Consider the following 18,715-nt stretch of genomic DNA (forward strand, 5'->3'; position numbering starts at 1 on the left):
GCCGCGGGTTGTTGATGCTGAAGATTACAAACTTTACCTACATTATACAAAACAAAACATCACACTCCTCCTACACACTAAATCCTTTAAAATCCATAAAAAAAAAAACATAATGGCTACTTACTTTTAACAGGGATCCAAAACGACATATTTCGTTTAAAGCTCGTTTGTCCCATTTTAGGTTTAGTGTTGGGGCCTGCCCCGTGGTTCTGAATACCCGTGTTTACTGCTATCATAGTACTGGCCACTAATGGACTGGCTTGTTTACGAACCGAGCGACAACGTGTTGGGGATCCGTCGTCGGAATTTGGTAGTGTTTTCCAATTCTCATTTTATGAAAATTTGGAATTTAAATTCGTCGAATTTGCAAGTTAGGATGAATTTGTCATATCATACAGCCCAGCCTATATCCTTTTCCGTACTTACAAATTTATGCATGTGTATTTTTGTGGTATATGTGTGCCCACTACTTAGGTACCTTTAGTTTCATAAGATACATTAATTACTTTAAAGGTTTTTTTCGGTTTGATAAAACTTCCGACTCTAAGTTGTTATTTTTAGGATAGAAAAACAAAATAATACGAATAAAACAATAACCTAAGAAATACTACATTGAAGAAATACTTCAATAACATATTTTATTAGTACTGAATACGGAACCATTAACAATAAATAATTAAATGCCCCTCTATACAAAACTATATTAATCAGATGGCGTAGTTATTCGTTATTTAACTTAACTATAGTTTATTTTAACTATCACCGACAGTTATTTAGTTAACAAATATCAGTATTGTTTAATAGTACTGTCGTGAAACAATGTGAGATAGAATTTGCTTTAAAATAATAATAATATACATAGTATCATGTATTTACATAGCAATAAACATGTATTTACATAATGTATATAACATAAAATCACACCTTATGTCAGCAATATTTTTAAAACGTTGCTTCACACTAGGATTTTCTCCTGTGTCGTGGGTGCGTTTACAAACATACAAGTTCACATGCACATGACACCCAGACCCGAAACATTTATCGATCGCTGATCGCTGTAGATCGAGTTGCTGCGTGCGGGCACCGAATCCACAACACGTTGCGCGACAGCCAGTCGCTCGTGTAATTAATGTGAGTTACATGTAGTGGAGTCTATTGTCCTATAATAATTATATTATTATACTGAATTTTCTAACTGAAAATCTGAAAAATACCTTGTTCAACTCAGAAATCGAACCTAAGATCTCTTATTGGGTTGTGACTCTTGCAGCCTTTTGTGTATAAACACATAAGATAAGCTAACTCATAAAATTATTGGGTTCAGTAGAAATTCTACAAAATGATCGAGAGAGAGACAGATATAAAGTTTCCAATGATTTGTGACTCTCAAATTCCGTAGGTATATTGATTAGATTCTAAATTCCAAGACGGACGGTAGATTCAAAGATAAAAACTTTTGCCCAAGGAATTAATTATCGGGTCGCGAAGTGAGAAGGTGCTACTTACCAATCTCGAAAGTTAATTTGAATTTACTTTATTGATTTTACATTTAGATAGGACTTATCATAATTTTGAGGTTATTAAATTGGTATATGACAGATTTTTGTTATTCGCTAGCTCCTCTGGTGTGGTTTTATCCGCTGCTTGGCTCCTATTGATTGTAGCGTGGATGTTTTATAGCTTATAACCTTCCTGATAAATAAAGTATCTAACACAAAAAGATAAAAATATATGACACACACATCATCACATCATTAGCCTATAGGTGGCCACTGCTGACCAAAAGTCTCCTCTCACATAGTGAAGATTTGAGCATTAAGCACCACGTTATACGGGTTGGCGATTTCAACCTTATAATTAGAAATGATAAGCCTCGGTTTCATCACGATGTTTTCCTTCATCGTTTGTCAGTGGTATCTAAACAATTTTAGAAAGTGCATATATCTCAAGAAATGTGTAGCGTATTGTCACACCGTTTATTCATGAAAGGGTAGGCAGAGGTGAACATTATGGCACGTAAGTAATGCCAGTGTACAATGTACACCAAGTTTGAAAAAATGTGTAATGGTATACAGTTTACATACACTTTCTATTTAAAGTATTTCAATGTTGTATGAGTTTTCTACAAATTACATATCGATAGCCAATTATTATCGGATCAATAGGAATCGAGTATCTTTTATACTTTTAAATCGACTACTAAGTAAATATCGACTACAAAGTAAGTTCAGGAAACTCTATTTACTAACAATTTGGTAAATTAGTATGTTTTAGAAGATAGATGGGGGATTGTTTTGAGGGCTTTTATTGTTTTAAGAAGGTGTGGTTGGGTTAATAAAACAAAGTGTTTAATATTGTGTACTTAAAGTTGTTTGTTTGAGTAGTAACTTAGTGAATAGTTATGGATTTTAATTCTGTTCGTTTAGTGATTTTATTCTCAATTGCAGGATGTATCTTGAATGGTGTCTATTTTACTTCTAGAGAAATAGATTTGGGTGAAGTGTACTACAACTTTTTTAAAATGTTTTTTTTTTTTAAATACTATATATAATTTTATTGTCAGAATTTCAGCATTCTAAAGGCTCATTGTCTTGCTTACTCTTTTTAAATTAAAAATCAAAGATTTTAAGAAAGAATCTCTTGTGTGGATACGTATAATTACTTGTATATTGTGTACTTATTTATACGAAAATTTTAATTATTTTATTTACAATCAACATCGCTGTATTCCTCCGCCACACTTCCTCAACTTTCCTCATTAAGAACATACTATGCATATAAGGGTTTGTCCACACTGTCCATAATATATGTCTACTTCATTCTTCAATCGAGAAAATAAAACAAATTTTTGGACTTCTTACGTTTCCAATGCCGCGTGCGCATAAACTTTCGATTTCTCTTCAGTATACGTTCGTAGCGACCTGCGTACACAGAATCTTGTCATTTTGAATAGAGAAAGAAAGTTTTTTTAATAATAGTGCCACCTATCGGCACGTAACAGTAAGACAGTTTGAGTAATACAACAATAGATGGCGCTTTGAATATAATTACAAATGTTTGATAGGATCGCTTATACCCTGTTGAATACCCTACCCTATTGGTAATAGTAACCTGAATAAAGAATGAATTATGAAATAAAAGTCACTGATAAATATATACATTTAGTTTTTATGAGACCAATATTCATAAAAGTTCAGTCGATACGAGTAAAACACTTTCACTTATCATGACTGATAATCACCATGTTTGGGTGTTGATCTGCGAATAGAAAAATATAAAACACATTTTATTTGTCACGATTGGTACAATCCAAAATTACCCTTGTGAAGTTTAAAATGAAGCATTATTTTGAAAAACAAATAGGAATTTTGTAGATATTAAAGTTGTGTTTTTTTTTGTTTATAAACTAATTTTCGCCAAAAACCACCATGCCTGCTGGCTGATCTGTAAACGAAAAATAGTTACGTTTCTACTCTTATCTAATAAATAATTTAAAACAATGAATTTATCAATAGAATTTCTTCATAGCTGAGAAAACTGCGCACGCTCCTGATACTGAAACAGATGTGACTCAAAACAGATGTGATTTTTGATTGGACCGTGATTTTCAATTAATTTAGTATATCTCACAACAGTTATTATAAAAATAAAAGACTATAGACATAGAAAATATGCGAAGAAGTTAATGAAAAGAAAAGAAAACACGCTGATGGTAAAGTTACTTGGTATAAAGATGGACAGGATGAAGAATTGATTGAAAAGACATTTAACCAAGACATACAGCAATTTAAATCCACTTATAACGTACAGCTCAGCTATGAAGACAGTCTATTGTGTATATTATAAAATGTAAATGTACCTATTCCTTCAACAGAGTCAAGAGAGAGCCAGCTCAATTCGTTGTGCAGCTTGTCCAAGTTATCTTTATTGTCTAGTTTAACCTCTCCTAGCTGGGATTCGGATAACTGAAATGAATGAATGATGATCATTAGTTCTATTACTATATTTAATAAAGTAAAATCTTCCACTATATTGATGGTTGCGCCTTTTCCGAATTAGTTTTTGGTGTCAGCTTCGAGTGTCAACTAGATGTAGATGGATGTGTTTTAAATAGAGTGATTGCCTTTCAGAATATAGAGGGCTATAATACCATTCTTATTATAGGTCTGTAAAAATCTGTTAAATTCTTCTGGGTTAATCGTTGTAAGACCAACAGCCCTTTCGATAGATAACATAGACGCTCGATGTACCAAAGTGAATATAAAATCAATGCTAAGTGTCAGGACGTGAATTGGTCTTTTTTAAATTTTGATTCAATTAATAGTTTTGACGTTTGTCTTGGGCCCAACCTTTTTCTGGTCAAGAGCCATTTTTATAATTCTTACTTTAGGGACCATTATTACTATTATGTTGTTCATGTGGTCCTACATATTGATTTTCTCCATCGCTATAAATACAGTGACTTTTGGATTTTTTAAATCAGTTGTTTCTCTCAGTTGTCTCCTTTGATATAGCTTTAATTTGACAGAAGGGTTCTTGTGTATTGTTTTCATTTCGCATACCATTTTTTGACTTTTGCAGACCACTAGTAGTCCACGGACCACTGATTGGGAACCACTGGTATAGGGTGTTGATCTGGGTTCGTTGAATAAAACAATCTTGTTATTAAGTTCATGTTTATTTGGTTCTTTTGAAAATTTATGTTGGTAAACATTTTATAAATTTATAGCATGACAGTCAGCTAGTTGTTTCAAGAAGTTTTCTTTTCTCAGTTCTGTATTCCAGTTCTCTGCTCGTTTCATTTCGTATAATAATTTGTTCATTTTCAATATAATACTTTTCTTCTACACACAATAGTTTTTCTTTCTCGTCTCGTACGTGATTTTTGAAAATAGTAATAAACGAAACAAAAAGTCTATCCAATCCAATACACATTAGTCACCACGTGCTTAGGCATCTAATAATAAAATTCATATTATTAACTTTATTTGTTCACATTTCAACACTAGATTAAGAACTTTTTTTTTTGGTTTAGTGGTAGCAGTAGTTAGTATTTACAAAAATATTATAAAGTATGGAGATCACTCATATGATTTAAAAGAAACTACAGGTAGTACTCGTCCACAGAAGCATAATACAACTGATATTTCAACGAAAACCGAAAAAAATATTAATTAAGAATTTTCAAACAAAATAAATAATGAAATTAATCATGGTACGGACATGCGGCGAGGCTGTCATAATGCTTTTTTTCTGTAAAGAGTCTTCAAATTAGCTCAAAGAGAGTGGAGCCTATTTCGCTCATTTTTCGTATATAAATTAAGTCATAAGAGGTCTCCCCATACAGTATGACATATGATTATTTACCTCAAACCTTCGATCAATAAAATCTTCACGTATGTCTTTGGTCCTTCTATAGTTTAGGCTTGCATCATTCCCAAACCGTCTCCTTCCATTAGTCTTCGAGTATGGATTCAGTGGTATAACTTCCCTTCGTTTTAAGTTACCAATTACCATTTTATTGTCAGCATAAAATAAATCGTCAGATTGCATATAAGCTACTACTAGTTGCATAGTAACATAGGCACATAGCAAAAAATTGTGAACCATTTTGTCTTGTCACGTGACTCTTTGAAACAATTGAAAATGGAACTGATTTGGTCAGATACAAAGTGACAGTCGTCGGGGACGGACGTGCGTGTAATGATATTTTTGATGTAATTGTGTTGTAATATCGACGATGTTTTTTATTATATGACTTGCATAACATTTGATTTGATTTATTGAAGTGCGTATTTTTATGGTTCATAAAATTGTGGCTATAAAACATGTTGATGAAAGTGACTTTGCTTCTTAGTTTATATTTACATACATGGAGATTCGCATTCGTACCTACGTAGATATACGTATGTGCACTTATAATACTACACGTTATTGTTTATAATCCTCAGATTTTCACAAAGCAAATAGTTTAAATTTAGCTCAAGTTATTTATAAACGTGTACAGAGTACATCTTAATGGCTGTCGTATATTGACATCAACTAAAAGGAGTTTGTATACGAAGTCAATAATTTTCACAAACTTGTGTGTGTTGCGCTCAACGGTGCACAAATATTGTCTCAAGCATCTTATTGGGATACGAACTAATAGAGCCTGTAATTACTGGGGCACAGGGGCGGATTAGGCTGTGGTGTAAAATATTATAGTGAAAATTTTTATTTTTATTTTAGGTCATATATTGTTACTAGCATTAGAACTTGAGACGGGATATTTACCATGTTTATTTATGTCCAAGTGACATACATTGTAACGTCTCTTATTTTTGAAAGGTTGTATATCTGTTCATGCTACATTTTCCCGTAATAATATTTATTAGTTACTTTATTGAGGGGGTGAATATAATAATGTTGCCCCATCTTTAAGTTTACTATTATTTTATAAGTTTTACCATAGCACCTTTTTTTTTTTGAGAAGGGAAAATTATCCAATGGCTTCTCCCGCCTAGGGTGAGCGCCAAATTCTTACTGACTAAAAACCACCCCGTACCTACTCCTGCTCTTCGAATTGGGGCCCCGGTAATCCTTTAGGTAGACCGCAGCTCCGATGGAGAGATTAAGCTAAATTTTAAACATTGATCTATCACAAACCAAAAATCCTTATAAAATTTTGCTAAAGGGATCGTACTTCTTACTTAACTAGTCAATGGACAAGGCAACAGAGGCTGCTTATCTTCATTCACAGTTAATACAATAATTAATTATAATTTCCAAGGACATATTTTCTACCACACTACATTCTCAATCCATCCCTGTACTAAGGAATGTTTATTAATATTTGAGCGCTAATAAGCCTCCTGTCTCGTACTCCTGTAGTGTATATTAACCCCTAGGGTACCTAACTGTTAGACTACAATATGAAAGTCTAGACTTAGGTACACACTAATAGAGCGAGATCCCAGAGCTGTCAGACATATCTTATTTTTACAAGCATTTAACCTTCGGCTTTCAGTAGTCTTGTATATACTTTTTAATGCCTTAATGTTTGTAAAGCTTGCCGAGTGACACCTGCGCAGGTACCAGGTGAGAAAGGTAACTAAAAATTAGACTCACTTAACATTTTTATGTCTGATTTTTATATATGTTTTGTAGAATATTACTCTGAAATCATATTAAAAAAATCAGACATTTTCCATGGACCAAAACTTTTATCAGACGCTTTAAAGCTCTAAAAAATAGTGCGCCTTACAAAATTGTTATAGCAATATATGTGAGGTTGGAGAGAAATATCTTTTCGGCAAAGCAGTAGCACATTTGTAACATTCACGATGGTAATCACGTTCGTGCAAATTATCTGGTAAAACTATGATGATTTGTACTACTGTTTTGCATTACAGGGGCACCATATATTGCTATTACAATTTTGTAAGGCGCACTATTTTTTAGAAGCCGTCTGATAAAAGTTTTGGTCCATGGAAAGTGTCTGATTTTTTAAATATGATTTCAAAGTAATTATATTCTACAAAACATATATAAAAATCAGACATAAAAATTTACGTTAAGTGAGTCTAATTTTTAGTTACCTTTCTCACCTGGAACCTGCTCAGGTGTCACTCGGCAAGCTTTACAAACATTCAGGCTTTAAAAAGTACATAAAAGACTACTGTAAGCCGAAGGTTAAATGCTTGTAAAAATAAGATATGTCTGACAGCTCTGGGATCTCGGACCATAAGCACTAAGTTACTGACAACCTAACAGTCTGCATGTTTGGCTGACTTCAAAGTTTGGTTGTTTGGCTGTTTGATGCTATATATTATATATTTTGTATGTATATTTGGCAGAACCTTGTAAAACTTTGGAAACCTTGTGAATTGTGATTTCCAACCCCGCCTTTCAAATTAAGAGATAGTGCAGGAATGGACTGTCTTGAGCCCCTGATGTGGATGTTTGATTTATTTTAATTAATAAATGTGCCGGTCTTTTATTTATATTTTATATCGTATTTGTATAAAATTTCATTACATCAACCTATATAACAACTTTTAATAAGTTCAAAATTTGAAACAATATATTTAATTTAATTTACGAATATCAATTTACTCATGAATAAAACATTTAAAATTGAAATTGTCGAGGAATTTCAATAAATTCCTAAAAACATTGTAGTTACGTATTCTACAATAAATACACGACAAGCTTGTATTATTTGTTTACACATAACAACAATTATTGTAGTTGGTAAAACAACACTGAACGCACGCGATTCAAACGTCATTCTGATAATAATCTGTTTTCAGTGCCTTCAGGATTTCAGTTCAGTAAAAATGTTAATCAAATACTAGTTTTTAGGTATATGTCATGTATGTAAACATAACGTTTTACCTACCTACCCTCAAGTACCGAAAAGATATGCAGAGTATTATCTTAGGATGCTTCTTCACCAGAAAAAGCATAGCGTAGTTGAGTCCATTTCTACCAGTGCTAAGGTTAGCAGTGGCCACTTATAGGCTATTGATGTGATATATTTTTACTTACGATAAAAGTTTTTTTACTATAAAAATATAATACTGCCTTTGAGTAAAAAAAAACTTGGAAATTGTGAATTCTAAAAGCATATTCCTTCCAGTTCCGCCATATTAATGTGCTACACATTATTTACTAACAAATAGAGGAGTGTTGCATGCACTCAGCTCCGCTCGTGAGGCGAATAAATTATTCTTTAAATTGAGCTGAAAGTTGGACCAAAAGAATGTAGATTTTCTAGGGATTTTCAGTTCCAAGTTGGTATGTGAAGTTGATTTATATTATACTTTGTGGTCTGACAAGTTTTATGTTGTAAAATAGAACTTATTTTAAGGGGTAGAGAAGTTTGGTGCTTATTATTGAAATACCAATTAGTAAAATGTTATATATGTCGATAGAATTGAAAAGGTAAGACTAGTACCTAATGAAATCCGTAAACCATGTACCGATAGTGTCGCGCTTTTCTATCGCCAAAGGGGTAAGCAGAGGTGCACATACAATGTACACCCACTTTTTTTATCATTTATGTTATAAGTCCCATGTAATAGGGGATGAGCCTGTTGCCATATAGGTACTTAACATAATGCCAGACTCCGTGCTTCTACTGAAAAAGTATCGATAAACTGAAAAAAGCTTAGCAATACTATTCTCGACCGGGGAATCTACTGGAGACCCTTTGAAACACTTGGTACGGTGGTAGATTATGGTCTTGAATAATACACAAGATACTTTTCATCCCTTGGGAACCCGGATGAAACCGCTGGCAAAAGTTAGTATTGTCATATTATTTTTAAATTATCCTGTCATAAGATATACCTCTATATTTGAACACATCAATCGCTGCCATTGACCGCCAGATACTTAAAGTTGTCACACACAAAATTTTCTTTAAATCAGAAATAGATTTTCATAACGACATCGCATGTTGAGACGGTTAACGATTCATATTTATATATGAATAGGTATACTAAGCTTAAACCGCAACTTTGTGGACACAATAATATTTTACAACCCATTCAATCAATTAAACTATCTAATTATATAGAAGATCTTTTTAGATTACCAATATAAGCCCGGAGTCAGAAAGTTCGGCAGAGTTTCACCCTCTTGCCTCAGGACGGACGTACGCGTAGCCGTTGCTCCTGCGCCTAACCTCTCTCCGGTCGTGTCGGTCTGCCATCCCATCGGGTTCAGAGAGTGAGGGAACAGAGAGTGGATCTGTGTTTGCGCATACACTTGTGCACTATAATATCTCCTGTGTATTGGACTAGTCTAGTTAGACAGACATATACATATAATTATGTATATTATATAGAAGATCTTTATTGGAAAGTTCTTCCATATGCGACCAAAAATAATTCAAGTTGTTTCAGCAAATCAGGAAATGTATCTGTACCTAATTAACTATCACTTATAAAGAGTGTTGTTTAAGATATTTTCAATTATTATATTATAAGAAAAATACACTCACAAACAAACAAACATTCATGTTTTTAATATTGCTGACGATTTATGCTCTCGTGTATAAACTAGTATTTTTCGTAGATAAGTAATAAATCTTGTGGAATTATTATTATGTTATTTATGAAACATTTCGAAACCAATGAGACGTAAAGGTTGTCTGTTACAATTATAAAAACACAAGCTTCTGCGAGCGGCTTCGCTCGCGTTCCCGTTGCATAAAAAGTATTCTATCACTCAAGTCAGCTCATACCCCGTCTGTATACCAAATTTCATCAAATACCTTTCAGTAGTTTCAGCGTGATTGAAGGACAAACATCCAAACAAACAAACTTTCACATTTATAATTTTAGTGTGACAGTGTGATGTTTGTCGATACTATAAGATTTTGATATGTTTTTTATTGTTGAAGAGTAATATTAACACATTGAACGCCGTGGTGGTCACCGGTGACCGACGTTAGCGGAGGATTTGCCTTCAACAGTTTTCTATTGGGAGTCAAAGATTTAACATATGTTTACGTCATACCTAGAATTTCTCTAGGGTACAACACAGTCCAGCCGTTTTCGAGTTTTAGCGAGATTAAGAAGATGAACATAAATTCATTTTTATATATAAGAAGATTATCCGTAATTTAGTTATTCTTAATTCCAAATTCAAACAATACAAGACAGTCTTCACATTACAAATAATTCGCTCTCGACTTGCAAACTTCGGGAATAAATTGGAACAAAACAAAACTTCTTTAAGGAAAGTACTAATGGAAATTATTTACATTCACAATATACTTACGGTGACACATCATGCTATAAAAACCAGTTTATCATAGTCTCATATTGTATGACCTTTTCGTATATTCAACGGTCGGTTTACATTGGATTTGTATAACTTGATGTGTTTACTTGTACAATACAAACATTTTATCTTAAATCGATAATCTTGATGTCTTTGATGCCTTTGGATTTGCGTTATGTTAAGGTTATGGTAGATTTAAATATACTGCGTATTTTTTCCCAACGTCAATAGACGTCGCTGCAGCCCCGAAGGAGATGGCGGGATGAACTCGACGCCTATGAATAGGATTGGCCACAGAAAGCTCTACAAAGAGACGAGGAAGGAGGGTAGGGAGGCCTTTGCCTGCAGTGGGACGACTGTGGCTGAAAATAATAAATAAATAAAATATTTTTTCTGTATGTATGTATTTGTTGAGTCCCTACAATGTCTGTGTGTGATGTCTGAAAAGGTTTGTGTAGGGAATTATAATAAAAGTCTTTGATACACTGCACTATGTATATTGCGTGTGTTCCACAGCTCAGTAAGGATTGATACATTACACCTTAGCGTCCAATCTGTAAGCGGGGTATTACTGCGTTAGCACCCACTTATTTAATATTTTTAGTCAAGTACCAAAACCACATAATTGTAGACAAATTAACAAATAACCAACAAATATTTACTTTAATTTAATTCTTGGTGCTAAGTTTATTTTTGTGTGTGAAACAGCCCACGTATAGAATTCTGAACCTTTACGATCTGCGACCCTTACAGGGCACAGACCTTGGTCCTTAAATCTCATCCAATCGGAATTGGATTGCGAGACTTGATTCTTAAACTCAATTCCTGGAATTTGGGGTCCCGTCATAGAATGGAGGCCAACTGGTACTCGTAACTTGAATCTACTCGTCAAAATGTAATTATGAATAGATAGGTAGTTAAAACAAGCCTTTGATTTAGAAATAATTTTTAAAAGTAGAATTGGCATACCAACTTGGTAGACTTGGTAAAAACCAGGCCCAAACAGACACGACCGAAAAGTGGTCAAGCAAAGAACCAACGGCTTTTATTGCTTTTCACGGGGGTAAAACGAACTTCCTGACTCTAGGCTAATATTGGTAATTTTATTTAGAAAAAGAAACAAAATGTGTTACATTGTATCCTGTAAACAAAACAAGTAAATAAAACTTATTTCTTACAGGTCGCTGGTCTACAAAATAGTTTACGTTTAGGCTCGATATTAATATGTTTGGGTCTACCTAGGATCCTTTTTTACAATGTCTAGACTCAATTGAAGTTTGTTTAACTCTAAACCAGTCAATATAGGAGACAATTTTTCTTGTTTAACTTATTTACTTTTATTTTATTCTTCGGTTTTCTTTGTTATCGCTATTTAGTGTTTACCTGACAAAATTTCTCGAACAAAATTGATAGATCTTTCTGGTCGTTTGGACTTATTTAAAAGTAAAGTTATCGAGAAATTGATTTCGTCTAATAAATTTACTATTTTACTCGCCAAGAACGTAGATTACTGATAAGCTCGAGATTTTAATTAGTATGTTATATAATAATTTGTTCTTGAATTGACTCCAGTTCTTCCCAATCCCTGTTTCCCTAACACTTGTAACGCCTCTGGTGTTTCAAGCGTCCATGGGCGGCGGCGATTGCTTACCTTCGTAAAATCTGTTTTCTCATTTTTCTTTCCTTATTTTGCTTATCCTCTTAAAATATATTATACTATAAACACAACCGAAACACCAAAAAAAATATATAACCCCAAAACCAAAACCAAAAACGGAACATAACACAACTTCACCAAAAAGACCCGGCTACCAAGTAAAAATGATCCTATCTTAACAAGTCCCGCCCCAGGCAGGGACTAATTGAAAAAACAGAGGAATAATTAATTAGAGCAATAACTCTGAATGAATGATGAGTTGGGACACAACCTGGAATTTAAACAAGACGCCAGTTAAGTGGCCATTTACATTAGCATGGTTAATGGTGGGGATACACTCTTATTCAGGATGGTGTATTCAATCCTGTTTCTGTTATGTAATAGGGTGCAAACGACCAGACGGATCACTTGATGGTAAGCGTTTAGCGCCGCCCATGGACACCTGCAACACCTGAGAAGTCACAGGTGCGTTGCCGGCCTTAAATTGGAAAATCATCAAGTAACTGCTCTCGCTCTGGTTAGGTTGGAAGAAGTATCCGACTCTTACTTAGTAACTAAAATACACTCTACTTTGTGCTGCATTACAACTCCTACTTTGTGCTGGACGAAGCGGTATATACGACCTTACCTGCAACCAAGGCACTGCATTTATTCCTAACATTCGATTTTTGTGGATATTTTGATTGTTTATGTTTAATAGTAAAATGGTATCAAACACACCTGCAGAAACTAGAGTACCCGAACTGCCCAGGGCTATTCAGTCTGGCAGGGTGTTTCCATCCCATAAGACTGCCATGGGCGTCGTAGTTAAGTGGTGATTAAGGTCACGTACAGACGTACACCTCAAACCGGTAGCCGTTGAATTAATAAATCCAATTTGCTTCGGTAATAAGCTCGTTATATTGATAATGTTAGAGATCATTTTATGTATTGCTGTTGATTTGATTTGGAGTTTAAATTGATGTTTTTTGAGAATGCTTGAGAATTCCTATGGTAGTTTAGGTTGTAAGGTTCTTGGCGATTATTGAGAGCACAATGACAATATTTTGTTTAGATTACCTCGTATATGTACTTACTTTTTGTAGAAAACCTGTTGTATCAAAACGAGGTTTTCACCAGTAGGCTACAATATGGAGTACGTCAAGAAGGGTGTAAATAGGTTTCTAAATCGTTCATAGGTCACAGTAACCACTTACCATTAGGTAGGCCGTGTGCTTTCTTGCCACCGTGTGACATATAATTATAATTATGATTGTATAAAAAAAAAAACTTCAGCCAATTTGCTAGTTACAATTTTTGTTTCTCCGGTAACCGATTAGGGTATCATCTTTCTGCTCTCATACTCAGTAGATATAGTTGTAATCACGGCATGAGCCAGACAGAGATCAAAAAATACAATTCAATCTTGTTCATCTATGTACAGAAAACTCAGTCAACCGCTTTTGAGAATAATAGGTATGATGATATTATCTTAGTTTAAATTATTCTCAAAGAATAATCTCTAGTCTCTATGTAAATTTCTTCATAATACTAATAATTTTCGTCTCTGTCCGAGCTGAGCAGATGCAGAATACGTAATAAAACAATTTAGTGAATTTGGCTAAAATATCGAGTTTTCTGAACGAAGGGATACGTTTTATTAAAACGAATTGCCGTTTTAATGTGCGGACGACAGACATTTTATTTGAATCCGTCAGATTGAGCGTTTTCACGTAGGTACCAAAGTACCAAGTAGTAAGTTGTATAATTTTGTTATAAAATGTTTCGGCTTCCAGCCGGTCATTATTTTATAGAAGTTATTAAAATGGGTTGAAGGAACGAGTGTCGCAAATTGTAAATGGAGCTAGATGCCTAAACAAATGTGAGTTGAATAAAAAACAGCATGTATACAACATTAAAGTCATAATAAATTGTTCTCTGTCTGGTAGGACAGCACTAATAGAATTTTTTGTTCAATATGACTATATGTTGGAGACAATATGTCGAACGAAATGTCTGAGTATACAACGTGTAACAAAAAGGGGGTATACATATCAATTGCACGGCTTCTAGATAACATAACAAACGATACGGGAAGGGTTTTTAAACTCATGTTTTCATGGTACCAAGTTATGAATTTTTCAAATCGCGCTGCCGCGTGATTCAAAATACTAAAATACTATTACTACGATGCGTAAAAGATGTGCCTCCCTGGTGCGTAGAGTGCGTGGCAGCGCGAACAGCATCCTTAGCATGATCGCTAGTCGACTGGATTGCAGTTACATCAATCACTGCAGCGCCATTTGTCATGGGGTGGCGCGGCGGTGATTGTTGTGTTTACTTTACTTATCTTGTCTTTATTTTTCTTTTATAATATGTTTCTGTATATTACTAACACTAGTCTATAAGAAAATTGTTACTAACTAAATGGACACGATGGTCTGAATTAAATAAATGATGATTATGATTATGATAAAAAAATTAGGTAGACAGGTACTAGGCAATCAGATTGACAGAAGAAATGTTTCGTAATACTCGCGAGTGATCCCTGTAGTCTTGTGACATGGTTGTATGATTTAAAATGAAGAAACATGCGATACCAAGTATTTGGTACAAAATTTTTTTTAATCGTATTTTCAGCTGAAACTTCGTGTAGAGACTCTATTCAACCTGTATTCATCAGCGCTTCTTGATGTATATGGGTATTTTGTTACACGTTGTATAATGTAATCACACTTGTGTTATATATAACTGTGGCAATTTGTTTGTTTGTGTGTTTGTCCGTCAAACACGCTGAAACTACTGAACGGATTTTGATGGAAGTTGGTACACAGACACGGCATGAGTAAACTAGGGTGATATAATACATAGCCGCTGGCAAAAACTAGTTCTTCAGTATAAGTACACCTTTTTAGATTTTAAACAATAAACTAGAAAATTTACAAATAAAAAAAACTCAAGGACACTTTTACTCAAATGAGAAATCAAATTAAAAACACCATACAACACATCCAACCTAGCTTGATGGCCGATCCGTCACTTGAGCAACAAGGTATTAACATTAATACACTTATTGTACAACAATTTATCACATTAAATACGTTACAAACAATTCAAATACTAAGTACATAATTAAGTAGTTTGACATTAAACCTAGCATTAGGGAATGTGATCCTCACTGCTGGGTCCCTAGACCGACAGCGTTTATGTATAATAGCTGTGCGAGTGTTCATTTGATCACCTGACTACGCTAGGGTGACCGTGAAATTGACGGGAATGGGCAAATAACATAAAAATATTCTTGTTCATTGTAAAATTGTATGATTTTTCGTGGTAAAATTGTATCATTTTTTGAGAAAGAAAAATCATCGAATGAATTCTCTCGCTTTAGGCGAGTGGAGAGGGAGTGTCAGACTCGTACTGACTAAAAACCGCTACTTTCCTACTCCTGTTCTTCAAGCCAGAGCCCCAGTAGGTAGTCCTTAGAGCCAGCTAGGTAGTCCATAGCTTCACTGCATATTATATGTGCATATTTGGGTGTTAAACTGTGGAAATAAATAAATCCATAGCTCATATTTCAACAGTGAACTGTCACCGACTACAGATCATGATAGATTCAACTAGACGTTGACACTGAAAGAAAGTAAAACCTAACCTAACCAATATTCTGTGCCAGGCAACTTCTCTTAAGTCCGATAGGTCACCTTATTACAACAGAACTGCTTAATCTAACTATACATATACATTATACAATTTAATATTCTGAATAGTATTATACATAATGTATTGTTCAACCTGCCATGTAACAGGTCCCTTGAGTCTCTGATACTCTGAACATTGTAATATTATAGGGTACTGCCCTACATTATACGAATTTAAATAATGTTGTAATGTCATATACGCTTTTATGATATGACCGCTGGGTTCTTGGGGTCAATTCTCAGGTCGAGGGAAGTATTATTGTGTTTTAAAATTTGGTCGTTGTTATTGTTTTGAAATTGTGTTTGGATTGGCTCGTACGTGAATCAATGTAGGGTTCCATCTGAAAATCAGCGTTAAGTGTTACCGCGTTCAATATAATGCTGAGGTGGAGGCCCGTTTGGTATAGGCATGCTCGAAGATCTGTTTTGCTTTATATTGTTATTTGAATATTGTAAAGTTTATCTTGTTCATTAATTGTTTCTGTCTGTACCACTGTACGTGTCGGCCGAATAAAAGTTACTACTTACTTTTTTCTTAAGTTTAGTGCACATTTTTTATGCTACATATAATATGTTATTGATCGTTAAGGTACAGATGTATCTTGACGATTACCTTGGCGTTGACCTTGGTAAAACTACTAAACATAGTGTTACTCCAGACTGACTACTATTACTGAAAATATCAAATTAATCATACTAGAAACCATATGTTTCACACTCATCCTAAGAGTAAAGTACAGAGAAAAAGTACCAAAAATATGCGTAAAAACCCAATTTATCTCAATGAGGTTAGGAGGCATAAGTATCATTGTAATATTTTGTAACGCAAATTGAAGCAATTTAAGTGGAACAAGTATTCTACCTCACATTGAGGGCTGTTACCTCCCATATAGATTTAAGTGCGATCATAAATCAAACCTACATTTGGGTCAGAGGACCCTGAGTGATCGAGCCCTAGTTTTACAAACTAGGCATACATTTGAAATTGGTACCTAGTATAATCACTGTCATACGTGTTTTTTATGGTATAATCCGGTAAACAAGCAGACGGATCCTGATGGTAAGAAATCGCCGCTGCCCATGGACACAAGAAACACCAGAGGCGTTACAAGTGCGTTGTCTGCCTTTTGGAGTTTAGAAATTTAAGGGTTGTTGATGAATTAGGGAAAAGGAAGATTGGAGACGGGATAATTGGGCCTCTGGTGGTAAAAATATGGTTAAATTATTATAATTTATCGAGGTGAAGATGTTTATGATCTCATTAGGTTACAAATCGAGGAATGTCTAAGTTTGATCTTCGTGAAGATTGTCATCAAACTCCTTGCTACGAACACTACAGGGTTAATTTTTTAATTTTATTTTTGTTACGAAAAAAAAAATTATTTCTCTTTTTTCAGTGTGTATTTATTTAATTCAGCAAGATAACGACTTAATTCGGGTGGCGATGTATAGAATCTTTTGGCTACCATTTTTTTTATTTCTCTTTTTTCAGTGTGTATTTATTTAATTCAGCACGATAACGACCACTGCAAAATACAACCTAAAATTCCAAGAACACAATAAAGCATATTTTTATCAAAAACACATAACTTATCCCGTGTTCTCACCACGAAGCGTGGTCACCACACCATCTCAGCGGTTGACCTAATAGATTTATATCTTCCTTCCACAGATTTATGGTTGACACAACCGAGGGCCTTGTTATTCTCCAAACAAAGCGATTTTTACTACCAAAAAGTACCATTTCAAATGGAAAATTCCCAATTTCAAACTTTTTCCTCGTTCCTAGTAAAAAAAAGTTTGAAAATGGAAAAGGAAAATCCCTTCGACCGTCGATAATTGTTTTATTTAGTGAATTGGTTGTTCAATGTTCATCCATTAAAATGTTCTGCTCGTTCATAGAATATTACTCGTCTTGTCTTTTCAAGAGAGGAATGTTTCGTTTATTTGTTTACACTCGCATTAGACTCGATATTGAAAACTGCAATGTCATGGATGATAAAACTTATTTTCTACTATTGTTGTTTGAAGCTCTATAATGTGGTAACTTAACTCCTGTTAAGTCTTGTAAAAGTCTTGTGAATACACCATTACAGAGATGTGAAGAAAATTAATAGTAGTTACCCATGTAAAGAAAATAAAATAAATGTTCTTAATTGACACTCAATTCTTTCTCAACCAAGCATAATTATGTTCTTTAATATACATAAATAAAAAACTACCTCGTAGGTCGCAAGTGAGGCTACCCGAGGCAAGGCGTCTCGAGTTTGATTCCCTGATCGGACAAAATATAATTGGCCTTTTATTGATTTGGACACGTACCGAAATGTGCTCCTCCAATGCCTATTCCTTCAGGGATAAAATTCATAACGATGAAAACAATACATACATATCTAAGTGACATGAAACATAACTTTGCAGACAAATATATTCATCAAACTTGAATCCTTGAATCCAACCCTTCTTTATTTCAATTTAAAGTAATCTCTCTTCAAGTTTAAGTCATTGTAAGAAATATTTGCAAAGTAGTTAACTGCTAACTTTAAACTCGCGAGATACAAATCTCATGAAAAAGTTTCAGTTAATCAGACCTTGGTATTTC

At 34.1% G+C, this 18,715-nt stretch overlaps 1 protein-coding gene across 2 annotated transcripts; it reads right to left on the bottom strand.

Moving 5' to 3' along the window:
- Positions 1-3,148: 3,148 nt before the first annotated feature.
- LOC118262801 (uncharacterized) lies at positions 3,149-5,765 on the bottom strand. 2 transcript variants are annotated; one of them, XM_050697773.1, is made up of 3 exons: positions 5,368-5,765; positions 3,860-3,965; positions 3,149-3,258 (listed from the first exon to the last, which is right to left on the bottom strand). In XM_050697773.1, the coding sequence occupies exons 1-3, from the start codon at positions 5,608-5,610 to the stop codon at positions 3,218-3,220; spliced, it is 390 nt and encodes a 129-aa protein (XP_050553730.1). In that variant the 5' UTR covers positions 5,611-5,765; the 3' UTR covers positions 3,149-3,217. The 2 variants fall into 2 exon arrangements, with proteins under 2 accessions (XP_050553730.1, XP_035430304.2); XM_035574411.2 differs by lacking the exon at positions 3,149-3,258 and adding an exon at positions 3,277-3,444.
- Positions 5,766-18,715: the final 12,950 nt, after the last annotated feature.

Source organism: Spodoptera frugiperda, chromosome 12 (genome assembly GCF_023101765.2).
Source record: "Spodoptera frugiperda isolate SF20-4 chromosome 12, AGI-APGP_CSIRO_Sfru_2.0, whole genome shotgun sequence".
In the NCBI taxonomy this organism is placed as follows: Eukaryota; Metazoa; Arthropoda; class Insecta; order Lepidoptera; family Noctuidae; genus Spodoptera; species Spodoptera frugiperda.